Genomic DNA, 12,190 nt, shown 5'->3' on the forward strand with positions numbered 1-12,190 from the left:
CCATTTTCCTTCATGTTATAGTCCATTGGTCATTACAACACACTCGATTAAAAACAAAAAAATTCACAACCTGACTTTTGAGGACAAGATATTCTTTACATTGCAAGCTAGCTGGACTCGGCCTACCTCAGTCTGCTCATGGTCAAAGCAGAATATTTCTTTTTCCCTGTTTGGACTATTGTTATGCAAAGAAGCTCTGGTATTACAGCTGTATTGCTGCTAGTAAAATCTATTTTATCAAAACAATTGTTTTTACTAAAATAAAAGCTGGTATTGCATTATTTTAACTGTAGAAGTGCTTTCTCTCTGTCCAGAGGATGTCGCCAAATACCAAGTTTCTTGTTTCTGATATTGGTGCTTTTTCATTATAGTGTGCCAAAAAAAAAAATCAACATAATTTTGAATGAAACAACAGTTAAGTTGGCACTGTCATTATGGAGACCTCAGGAACACAAGTCATTACATCTGCTAAAAGCAGTAGCCATACAGGTTATAGTGACATTATGAATACAAAGACAACTGGGGTGTTAATATCTGTAACATTCATTTCTATGGCGAAGACTTTAATTATGCAGCAGATCAGACTACCCAACTTCATTGTCATCATGGAATGAATCTAGTAGAGCTGGGTGATATGGAGATGATATAATCAGAGAATTTTATGTATCGATACAGTATATCATTAAACCTGCTTACATATGACAAATGCCACGTTTTGAGACTCCAACTGAAATTCAATCACTTTGAACTGTTTGGGAATGTACAGTATGTCATCAAATCAAATCTAGTTTTCAAATTATGCTGCCTCAAATATTTCAGGCCTCATTTTGTGAGAAATATAGAGATCGAAATTGTGTACGACAACATGACAATATACACATTTCATCCCAATAGATTTATAATGAAAGACGATAGACAGCGATATTGAGCCATTGCCCTGCTCAGATTATAATACACGGGCCTGTGACAGCAGGGAAGCATATTAAGTCCCAGTCGGAGGGGTTTAGGGGTGAGCCAACATTGTGGCCATATCTGGTGAAAGATCCTGAAACACTGCCACAGCGTAGACTGAGCCCGTGTCCCAGCTAGTGAGATTATTATAATAACATTGATGAATCCTGCTTTAGCACAAGTTTTATCCCCTCTGCCATATGGCTTTAACTGAAGCCCCCTGGTGATGTTCCTTGTCTTTGTGTACCCATGTCACATTAAATGACACACGTTTATATATATATAACGTTTTAGTATCTTTGTCTTAACTATGGATGAATGTATGTGTATACACTACCGTTCAAAAGTTTGGGATCACATTGAAATGTCCATATTTTTGAAGGAAAAGCACTGTACTGTTCAATGAAGATAACTTTAAACTAGTCTTAACTTTAAAGAAATACACTCTATACATTGCTAATGTGGTAAATGACTATTCTAGCTGCAAATGTCTGGTTTTTGGTGCAATATCTACATAGGTGTATAGAGGCCCATTTCAAGCAACTATCACTCCAGTGTTCTAATGGTACAATGTGTTTGCTCACTGGCTCAGAAGGCTAATTGATGATTAGAAAACCCTTGTGCAATCATGTTCACACATCTGAAAACAGCTTAGCTCGTTACAGAAGCTACAAAACTGACCTTCCTTTGAGCAGATTGAGTTTCTGGAGCATCACATTTGTGGGGTCAATTAAACGCTCAAAATGGCCAGAAAAAGAGAACTTTCATCTGAAACTCGACAGTCTATTCTTGTTCTTAGAAATGAAGGCTATTCCATGCGAGAAATTGAAGATTTCCTACCCCGGTGTGTACTACTCCCTTCAGAGGACAGCACAAACAGGCTCTAACCAGAGTAGAAAAAGAAGTGGGAGGCCGCGTTGCACAACTGAGCAAGAAGATAAGTACGTTAGAGTCTCTAGTTTGAGAAACAGACGCCTCACAGGTCCCCAACTGGCATCTTCATTAAATAGTACCCGCAAAACACCAGTGTCAACATCTACAGTGAAGAGGCGGCTGCGGGATTCTGGGCTTCAGGGCAGAGTGGCAAAGAAAAAGCCATATCTGAGACTGACCAATAAAAGAAAAAGATTAAGATGGGCAAAAGAACACAGACATTGGACAGAGGAAGACTGGAAAAAAGTGTTGTGGACGGATGAATCCAAGTTTGAGGTGTTTGGATCACAAAGAAGAACGTTTGTGAGACGCAGAACAAATGAAAAGATGCTGGAAGAATGCCTGACGCCATCTGTTAAGCATGGTGGAGGTAATGTGATGGTCTGGGGTTGCTTTGGTGCTGGTAAGGTGGGAGATTTGTACAGGGTAAAAGGGATTCTGAATAAGGAAGGCTATCACTCCATTTTGCAACGCCATGCCATACCCAGTGGACAGCGCTTGATTGGAGCCAATTTCATCCTACAACAGGACAATGACCCTAAACACACCTCCAAATTGTGCAAGAACTATTTAGAGCAGAAGCAGGCAGCTGGTATTCTATCGGTAATGGAGTGGCCAGCGCAGTCACCAGATCTGAACCCCATTGAGCTGTTGTGGGAGCAGCTTGACCGTATGGTACGCAAGAAGTGCCCATCCAACCAATCCAACTTGTGGGAGCTGCTTCTGGAAGCGTGGGGTGCAATTTCTCCAGATTACCTCAACAAATTAACAGCTAGAATGCCAAAGGTCTGCAATGCTGTAATTGCTGCAAATGGAGGATTCTTTGACGAAAGCAAAGTTTGATGTAAAAAAAATCTTATTTCAAATACAAATCATTATTTCTAACCTTGTCAATGTCTTGACTCTATTTTCTATTCATTTCACAACATATGGTGGTGAATAAGTGTGACTTTTCATGGAAAACACAAAATTGTTTGGGTGATCCCAAACTTTTGAACGGTAGTGTATATGTAAGTATGTATGAATGGGAACTAGTTTTCTGATGTGGTGAACTTGTATTTTTATGTACAGGCTGTGACAACAAATTTCCTCAAGCAGACAGTTGTCAATTCAGTGTGCCTCATTCATCAATCATTTGTATGTACAAATTTGTTCTTACACACCCATGGGATTTTTTTTTAGCCCTGAGTTTTATCTCAGAGACCAGTATAGAACCTGGGTAACCCCTGGATTTTGACACCAACGGGCCAACAATGATGTCTTTTTGCTAGCCTGAGTGATTGCTCATTGCGAGAGGTAGACAATAGTAGATGTTAGGGGGAAGGAATTACAAATCACCATCGGGCTTTGCTTGCACCTGTCAGACAACCTTAAGGGCTCCAAAAATTCCACGGATGTGTAAGGAATGTGTGTAATTTGTACGTACGTGATTGATGAATGAGGCCCAATGTTTCAAAGTGTGTCCAATGCTGTTTGGCCTGTCCGATGTAACTTAACAATAGGCGTGACAACAGAAGAAGTCAAGGTTGTTGTTGTTTTTTGTTTTTGTTTTAAATCTCATCATTTCAAGTGGCGTAGCAACACCATTTCCAGAGTAAAGTGACGTGTTGTGAAGATGTCATTTGCACAGTGGTCTGGGATGACCTGTGCCAACCCCCGTCTAAGGATGTGTGGTGGATCAGCTCTGAAGCATGGGCTAACGTGGGTTAACCTGGTGCTTGAGCCATTACCAATACTCAGTTTAGCCCTTTAGACTTGTCCCTTTACGGGGTCTTCCGTTCGCCATAACGGCAACGAAATACCACACATGCAGCTGATTTACAATTGCTTTTACAGCAGCAATGGCTTGCACTATAAATCCACTCTCTTCTCTTACAATATGGCGCTAAATGAAGCGCTACATCACAAAAAGGAAAAGAAGGGACAGCATCTGGCCCTCGTGCTCCGTGCTACATGTTGCATAGCTACTTGCATGTGAGTTTTAGTTTATTTCTTAAATGAATCACCGTCTGCCGAGGGAAGGGGGGGAGGACCAACTGCGAAAAACCTTCAGAGTTTATTCACTGAAACCTCGAAACTCCTAATGTAAGCAGGATCCAGCTGGGCGCACTTGTAAAGTTGTTATAATCCTTCCTCGCCCTATAAACAGGAAAATACATAATATAAAGCCTCATGCACGAATCTACAAATAATGTACTTTCGCGCTCCGCCAAGTTATCCTTTTAAGGCGAAAGAGTCGGGGCTGCTGCCGCACAGGTGACGATAAAACAATTAAAACGCCAGTTGGGTCGCGCGTGGATGCCAGCAGAGAGGGTACAAGGGTACCTGACCAAAAAACAGCCAACATGTATTCTGCAGTGCACGTTATTGTGACAAGCAAATCGTTAACAAAGACGCCTCGGAGAGTTTGCCACCCCTGCGAACAGTCCTACCTTCAACTTTTGTTGGACGAGCAGTTAACCGGCAAGAGGGGCTGGCTGACACAAGCTGAGAGAAATTGTTTAAGTTATTTTCCCTCTATACACTTTGTTTTCATTTCAGCTAACCCAAAGCAACTCCCAGAGAAGACTGCGCAATGTTTGCTTGTTCTCTCTGTGTGAGCAACTCTCAGCGTCAAGGGTGGACGTGATATTTCAAACAGCACATCAGTGCGTTTATGTATTGGGTGCCCGGAAATTTTTCCAAATAAACACAGCTTGATTCAACTTGGGTGGGCAGACTTATCAACAGACTAATTCTATAAACAGATGAGGGAATAACCCGGCACCTCATTGGCTGGTGGGCAGAGGGGACACGCGGGGCGCTGTGCAATGAAATTTTAATTAATGTGGGTGGGCTGAGAACACAACGACTGTTTACCACGGATAATTTATTTCCCAGCGCAAAGTCAACACAACACAGCAAACGTACAACAATTATTTAACTCCCCCCCCCCACCACCACCCCCTAGAAGACGCATGAGGCCGGGGACGCAGCAGAAGCCACTTGCGAGTGCAGGACTGTCGGCCGCAGTTTGTCTGCGGGACGCGTCGGAGGTCTTCGTGGCACCATGAACCTCTACCACAGCCGGCTGCAGCAGCTCGGGGTCCCGGCTCCGCCGCTGAACCTCCCCAACCCATCCCTGATCTACTTATACGGAGGGGACAACGCCGGTATCGTCCCTGCTCTGAGCTTCGTCCATACCCGCCAAGACCCCCCGCAGAAGCCGCCCTACAGCTACATCGCCCTCATTGCCATGGCCATCAAAAACGCCCCCGACAAGCGCGCCACGCTGAGCGGCATCTACAAGTTCATCATGGACCGTTTCCCGTTTTACCACGACAACAAGCAGGGCTGGCAGAACTCCATCCGGCACAACCTCTCCCTGAACGACTGCTTCATCAAAGTGCCGAGAGAGAAGGGGCGACCCGGGAAAGGCAGCTACTGGACGCTGGACACCAAGTGCCTGGACATGTTTGAGAATGGCAACTACAGACGGAGGAAGAGGAGGCTGAAGAGCCAGCAAGAGACCACGGACTCCAAATCTGGAGTCAGGCGCGCCAAGAGCGCGGGGCCGGTTCACCATCCGGGTCCTCTGAAAAACCAGACCGACCCGCATCCGAGGATGACACAGCTGTCAGCCGGACATAGGGTGAGGGTCGACGAGGGGGAAACGGAAAGTCAGCTGCGCGAACAGTGTTTGCAGCGAAGCGCAGAATCGAAACCAGTTCTTGTCGAAGTAAACCAATCCGAGCTGCAGCAAAACGCGCCTATGCAGAAAACGAAACGTTTCCCTGACGGAGAGCTCGTTGCTCCCAGCGGGGATCCCCCCCGACGCACTTTCGGTAGTCCACATCCGTTTACATCGCCCGGTCCGCTTTGCCCATCAGCGCAGCAGCAGCAGCAGCAGCAGCAGCAGCAGCATACAATGTGGACGGACGGCGCGCACCTATCCGGGTCGCCGCTCCCACTGGACGACCAAGTACCGGATGCAGGATCCGCTTTTGGCGGAGGGGAGAGCGGATCGCTCTGCACCGCCGGTTGCGCAAGAAACACAAACGTACAAGACAAAGCCAAAACAGTGTGTTTCAGCAGCCCGTGCAGCAAAGCCACGAATAAATCGAAAGGTTTTAGCATCGACAGCATTTTATCGAAAAATGGAAACGAAATGCATAACGGCGCCCTGGGTTTGGCCGCGGAGACATGCGCAGTAGACCATGCCTTCAGCCCGTCTGTGGTCCTGGGTGCGCGCGCTCATCAGCTGTACCAAATGGGATTTCCCATTTGTTCTTATCTGTCACTCACATGTCCCGAGAAAGGCGTACATTTGAAATAAAAAGTGATGGGGAAGAGAAAAAAAGGTGAAAACACGAATATCTGAAGTTTTACGCAACATGGGTAAATATGTGCGTCCTTCTAGCGGAGTTTAGCGTCGGATCGTCGGATTTTTTTTTGCGTGAATGTGATCCGCTGTTGCCAAGTTCAGAGCGATCTGTCAACGATATTTGCGTGAGGACTTTAAAATTTATATACGATTTATTTTTTACGCGCGCGTAATGATGGAGCCGAGTACCACAAAACACGTTGTTTAATCGGTTTTCTCTAACTCGTCTCCATCGGCGCCGAACAATTGCGCGAAATGTTTGACAGCCAACGAAAAGCTTTCAGTGTGTTGCTCTTGTTCACGTAAAAGTTTATGGAAACTTGAATTGCGCTTTTCTGTGCGTTCATAGTAGAACAGAGCCGCTGCAGTAAACGCGTATGTAGTGAAGCTAGGCCGCTGTAGTATAACTATACTCTGTGAGCACGGGCCTGTTTATATATCGGGGAGTCTGGCGCATTAAATGCATTACATTGTATCAGTTTTACATTCCATGTTCTTCCTCTGAACTCCAAGCATCAAATAAATTTTAGTTTGGTAATGAAATGAGACGGTGCAGTTCATTTCGTTTTTGAACACGGGGAGTACATGTTGGTGTCTTCGTGACCTGCAGCTCTGTGAGTGTTATATCTGTTTTCTGACTACGAGGGGACGCTTGCTGAAGGCATTCCGGCAGATGGACGCTCTCGGTACTCTCAGTGGGAATACAGGGTAGACCTATCACCCTTCTTTGAATTTTGAGTGTAAAGGTTTAAGAAGACGCGAGCCGTCAAATCTTTGGCTACATTTACCTGACCACCTGATTTAAAATGATCGACGATTGAAATACAAATCACATGATTAGTCCCATTTCAGGAGGTTGCACACGTGCAGGCCTAGAAACAATGTGGTTTTACTGTGTTCTTCACGCTAAATCTGTGGTTCTTCTATTGTGAAAGAAACCACGTGTAGTCCTGTGATTTACACCTGCATGAAATCAGAGGACCACGCTGACAGCAGTGTCACAGGCAGCCTGCACGTCTAAATAAAGCCTATGGTTTAGATGCACACACACACACACACACACACACACACACACACACACACACACACACACACACACCAACACACGTGTGCACACACACTAACACACAGTTCTCAGAAAAGCTTGCTCCGCACCATGCAAAGCAGGAATGTTTGTTGAAATAAATAAACTTCCCCACATTTGAGGAGAGGACCTCACAATCACAAGCATTTCCTGTGTATAGGATTCTTTTGGTCAGACATGTAAATAAAACATCAAGATGAAAACCTCTGAAGAGAGAGGAGAGAAGGAAAGAATGACGTGCGAGGGAGAAATGGAGTGCAGTGGAACTGCACACTCCAAGCTCATGATTGGTTCCATCAGCTTCCATCGGCCCCTCGCTCTCCCAACGTCTCCGAGGAGAAACAGGAGTTAATAATTGTCAAATTATCCATGCGATGGCTCTTGTGAGTGTTTGAACAGTAAAAGATCCCCATGAGAAGGAAGCTCAGATCAAGGGGGGGGGGGGGGATCCTAACAGGCTTATTTGTTGTGTTAGAAAGCAACCTCTCCCGAGGGTTTGCGGCGAAAGATCCATAATTAGTAGACATTCTCCAAACCATCAGCGTTGTGAGGTTCTCTGCCAGTAGGACAAGTATTGAAGCCCACTGTCTCAGACTTTTCACTGGATTTTTCAAAAGGCCTGCAAGGGTAGGAGCCTTGTTATATAAAAAAAAAACAGCCACAAGACTTCGCCACACAAACAAAACTCTTATAGGAGTTTCCCAAAATATTTTCATTTGAAACCTGCTGTGTTGAAAAGACACTGTAATGCTGAACTAACAAGGAGAGTCTTCCTTCAGGGGTAAAGTGCCCTCTCACCTCCATCGGTGACAGGTGTCGTCACCGCCGTTGAGCAAGGCACTAAATCCCCCGACTGCTCCGGCGGAGCTGCTGTCAAATATGTGGTCTTATTGGAAAAGTCCTTTTTCATAATATTTCTTTATTTTCCTTGGGTGAAGAAAAGGGAAAATTAAAGATGCCAGCTGGTAATAAGATCTGCTAACTCTCTTTAAAAAAAATCAATTTGGATAAAAGCGTCTGCTAAATGACTGAATGTACAAGTCATGTAAATGTAAACAGAGGGAGAGAGAAAGAAGAAAGAAGCGCAATAATGTTCAGTCCTATGAGGAGGAATAGAACATTTTATAACTGGGATTGGATCCTCGGAAGAAAACCAAGCACCTATTGATGACAGTAAACAGTGGCTGCAGAGTGTGATGTCTCCACACTTGATCATCTATATTATATTCATATCACATTATATTACAATGGGTCTCATTGCTTTACCATGCAAAACCTCCACAGGCCACTGTCACAAACTCATAGTTGAGCTCAGAATGAGTTTGGCCATCATTTCTTTTGTCTATGACCGGTCCTATCGAGTCTCAAGGCCACAACAAGTACCGTGTTAGGGCAGTGCTTTGCACATCATGCATCACAGATTGGTTTGCATGTACAGCATCTGGCTGTAGAATTTGACAGACAAGTAATGTTAACGTGCACACTGCGGATGGGGCCGTGTTTGACTGAATTATCCCCCTTTCCTCACCACTCATTTTTAGACTGAACTGACAAACTTCTACAGGTTTACAAAGGGGGGTGGGGTGCACAGGGAGAGCAAGACAAATAGTACCAAGTCTGGAAAGTGTCATCGCTCTCATTTTATGTGCAATCAAGTCTCAGTTCAGCACTAAATCACACAGTTTAAAACTTGTGGGTTCAAAAGGGGTTTTAATCCGAGTGTTTGTTATATTTTTTCACTCTCTACATAAACCGGCTACACTTGTCCAAATACACACTCAGCACCGGGGGGAGGGTGGGCCAGAGATGAAGATTGATGGGCTTGGTTCAAGCTACATTAGCTGCTAATCAAGTTGGGTTTCCTGGCACAAAGCTTTATACATCATTATGAGCCTCAAATGTCCACCAGACCGTGGCCTACGCCTTGCTGCCAAGGCCGGTTGCAGTCCGTATGCAAGCACGGACATGCATGCACATGCTCAAACACGACGAACACACACCTCCGGGGGGGCTTGGGCTGCAGCCTTCCTCAGACACACTGGGGCATGCTGCCGTGGTGAGATGACATACAGTACCATCACACCCACAAGCAGCACTCATATGAGCGCCTGAAACACACAAACGGCGACATATAGCACGAGTATACAACACCGAAATAAATCTTAAATCATATTTAAGATGACATTTGAATTGCCCACACCAAATTATAACATGCATTATTTAAACACTTCAATTTGCTTGTCATAGGAAGGATCTCAAATCTTGGGAGAAAAAGATGAGTATATTGGCATTGCTTTCATCAGACTCACCAAAAAAAGGTCCTAGATAATTAGAGAGAATTGAATGCTGCTCTCTTATAAACTTGTCTGTGTTTCTCCGGCTTCACTCTCATGAATCATAAATAAATACAGACGGCCAAATGAGCACAGGGTTTGTGTGTATGCATGTGTGAGTGTGTGTGTGTTTATGTGTGTCTCTGTGCACCTCCGAAGGACTTCTACACAGCAGCAGCCTTACCACTCCCGGTATGGGACCACCCCGAGTCTAACACTTAATCCGAGAGGAAGTGTATCGGAGCCTCCCTCAGAGGGCTCCAACAGTGCAGCTTGCTGCCTGAACCCTCCTCCACCCACCTCCCACGCATAGAAGAACAGTATCAATCAACCACACACACACACGCGCGCGCACACACACACACACACACACAGAGTATGGGTGGAGATAAACATATACACATACACCAACAAATGTCTATGTGAAGTATAACTTGACAAATCGTAGATAGACAGAGGGCGAGAGAGATAAAGGGATAGAGAGATAGATAGATGTGACTTGTTGCAATAAAACCTTGCATGCCTTACTGGCTTGGCAAGAGTGGTACAGTTTGTATCCCAGTGATCTCACTGCAAGGTATCCCTACCCTGCTCAACTTGTTTCTGTGTGAATTTTGAATTTCCAAATCAACGTACATTAGGAAAGTAGGCTTTGTATAAACGATTTGTAAAACAGAACAAGGACGGTATTATCATTTTTGAAAGAATCAAGTTTCCTAATAAAGTACAGACACATGCACGCACACGCACACGCATGCACGCGCGCACACACATACACACACAGACACACTTATGATGTTTCATGTAAGGTAAACTGAATGAGTTCAGCTTTACTTTGCCCAGCTGGTCTTCTGCAAATCCAAAATATTTGCAAGACATGCTTTCCCCATTGTTGCAATTGCATCTTAACCTTGTATGAAAAAATGTGCTCATAAAAGGACAACCCACAAACTATTTATGCCTGTGACTAATATGGACCTTTAAAAGGTTGGGATGAGGTATTTAGCGGCTAGGGTCGAAGGCGAGAAGAGGACTCATGGAATAATATATCAAAGAATGAATGCAACATGACTGGATCGAGAGAACGTCATGCATCGTGCATACATGTGCGTTAAGGAGCTTCCAGCCGGCAGGTCTGGCATTAATTAGATTGACCGAGTGATCATGGTGTGACAACGTTGACTGGGCTTTCACAGCTCATTACATGGTGTCCAATCAGGGTGCAGTCGGCATGACCGGTGTTTATTTATATGCAGAGCTGGGAATGGCAGACTGTTGGCAGCTTGGGCCCGGGGCTCTCAAACACTGGAACACTCCACCACATTGTGCTACTACATTGGTCTCAAATCAACACCCCATACGTATTGACACAGACACCACATACACACACACTGAGAGACTTGTGTCAGAGTGTACACACACACACACACACACACACACACACACACACACACACACACACACGCACACACACACACACACACACACACACACACACACACATAACCCCGGAAAAGTGTGTTAACATCAAAAAAATAATTTTATTACAGTATCAGCAACTCAATCCAACAATATTGTGACAGCACATACGTGCAAATGTGACCATTGCACAATGAAACACAAAGGATTTCATGATTATCACAACAAAGCTCTCCTTACATTTTCCACATGGTAACATCTCCGTGTCTTGCACACCCAACATTTGCATGCAGATCACACAGAAGTTATCACTTAAACGATAGCTAACATTTACTTGATACTTTGGCTAAAACCAGTGAGGTCAATCCTCTTTCAACCCATCAAGCAACACAACGCAGACCGACCGCTGTTGGTTCTTGACTTTAACCCAACCCTTATTTCCCAAGCTGTGAAACACAAGCCTACTTTAAACATTAAACAACAGATATGTTAAAGCTAGAGACAGACCATGCATTAGCCATGCAACACAAACACAGAAAGTGTCAGTCACGGTGACATGTGAGAGACTGGCCTGGTTTTGTCTAAACTAAGAGACCAAACTGGTTGTACTAATCAAAAAAGCTATCAAGTGATAAATACTTAAAAATCAGGGACGTTTAGTTGTCATTTCATTCCATGCACCTGCGCACATGAAACGAAACGAAATATTGTTTCCCCCATCCCACAGCAGTGCAACACAAAGACAAAAACACATATCTAAACTACAAGAACACATATATCCAAAATACAAAAAAACTACAAAACACATATAACCAACATATATATATATATATATATATATATATATATATATATATATATATAAAAATGTCACTGTCCGAGACAGCGAACGCCAGGATGACTGTGGGAACTGCCGGTCTGCATGGGCTAGCAGTTAGCTTAGCCTGTGCCGCTTCCGCGTCCTGTCAGACCGCCCTCGGTGTTTCCTCTTCAGGTTAGCTCCAGGCAGGGCCGTGGTCCCTGGGCCCACAGGACACCATAGACCAGGCTCCCCCAGCCAATCCAGCGCCAGCTCTCCCAGCCATCAAATGAAGACACAAACTTAGA

The 12,190-nt window shown here is 44.5% G+C and overlaps 1 protein-coding gene across 1 annotated transcript; it reads left to right on the plus strand.

Moving 5' to 3' along the window:
• The first annotated feature begins 4,852 nt into the window (after window positions 1–4,852).
• On the plus strand, window positions 4,853–9,977 carry foxl1 (forkhead box L1). Its single transcript, XM_056282399.1, has 3 exons — window positions 4,853–6,107; window positions 7,898–7,958; window positions 9,824–9,977. The coding sequence occupies exons 1-3, from the start codon at window positions 4,934–4,936 to the stop codon at window positions 9,975–9,977; spliced, it is 1,389 nt and encodes a 462-aa protein (XP_056138374.1). The 5' UTR covers window positions 4,853–4,933.
• The last annotated feature ends 2,213 nt before the right edge of the window (window positions 9,978–12,190 follow it).

The sequence above is a fragment of the Lampris incognitus genome, chromosome 6, assembly GCF_029633865.1.
Source record: "Lampris incognitus isolate fLamInc1 chromosome 6, fLamInc1.hap2, whole genome shotgun sequence".
NCBI lineage: Eukaryota > Metazoa > Chordata > Actinopteri > Lampriformes > Lampridae > Lampris > Lampris incognitus.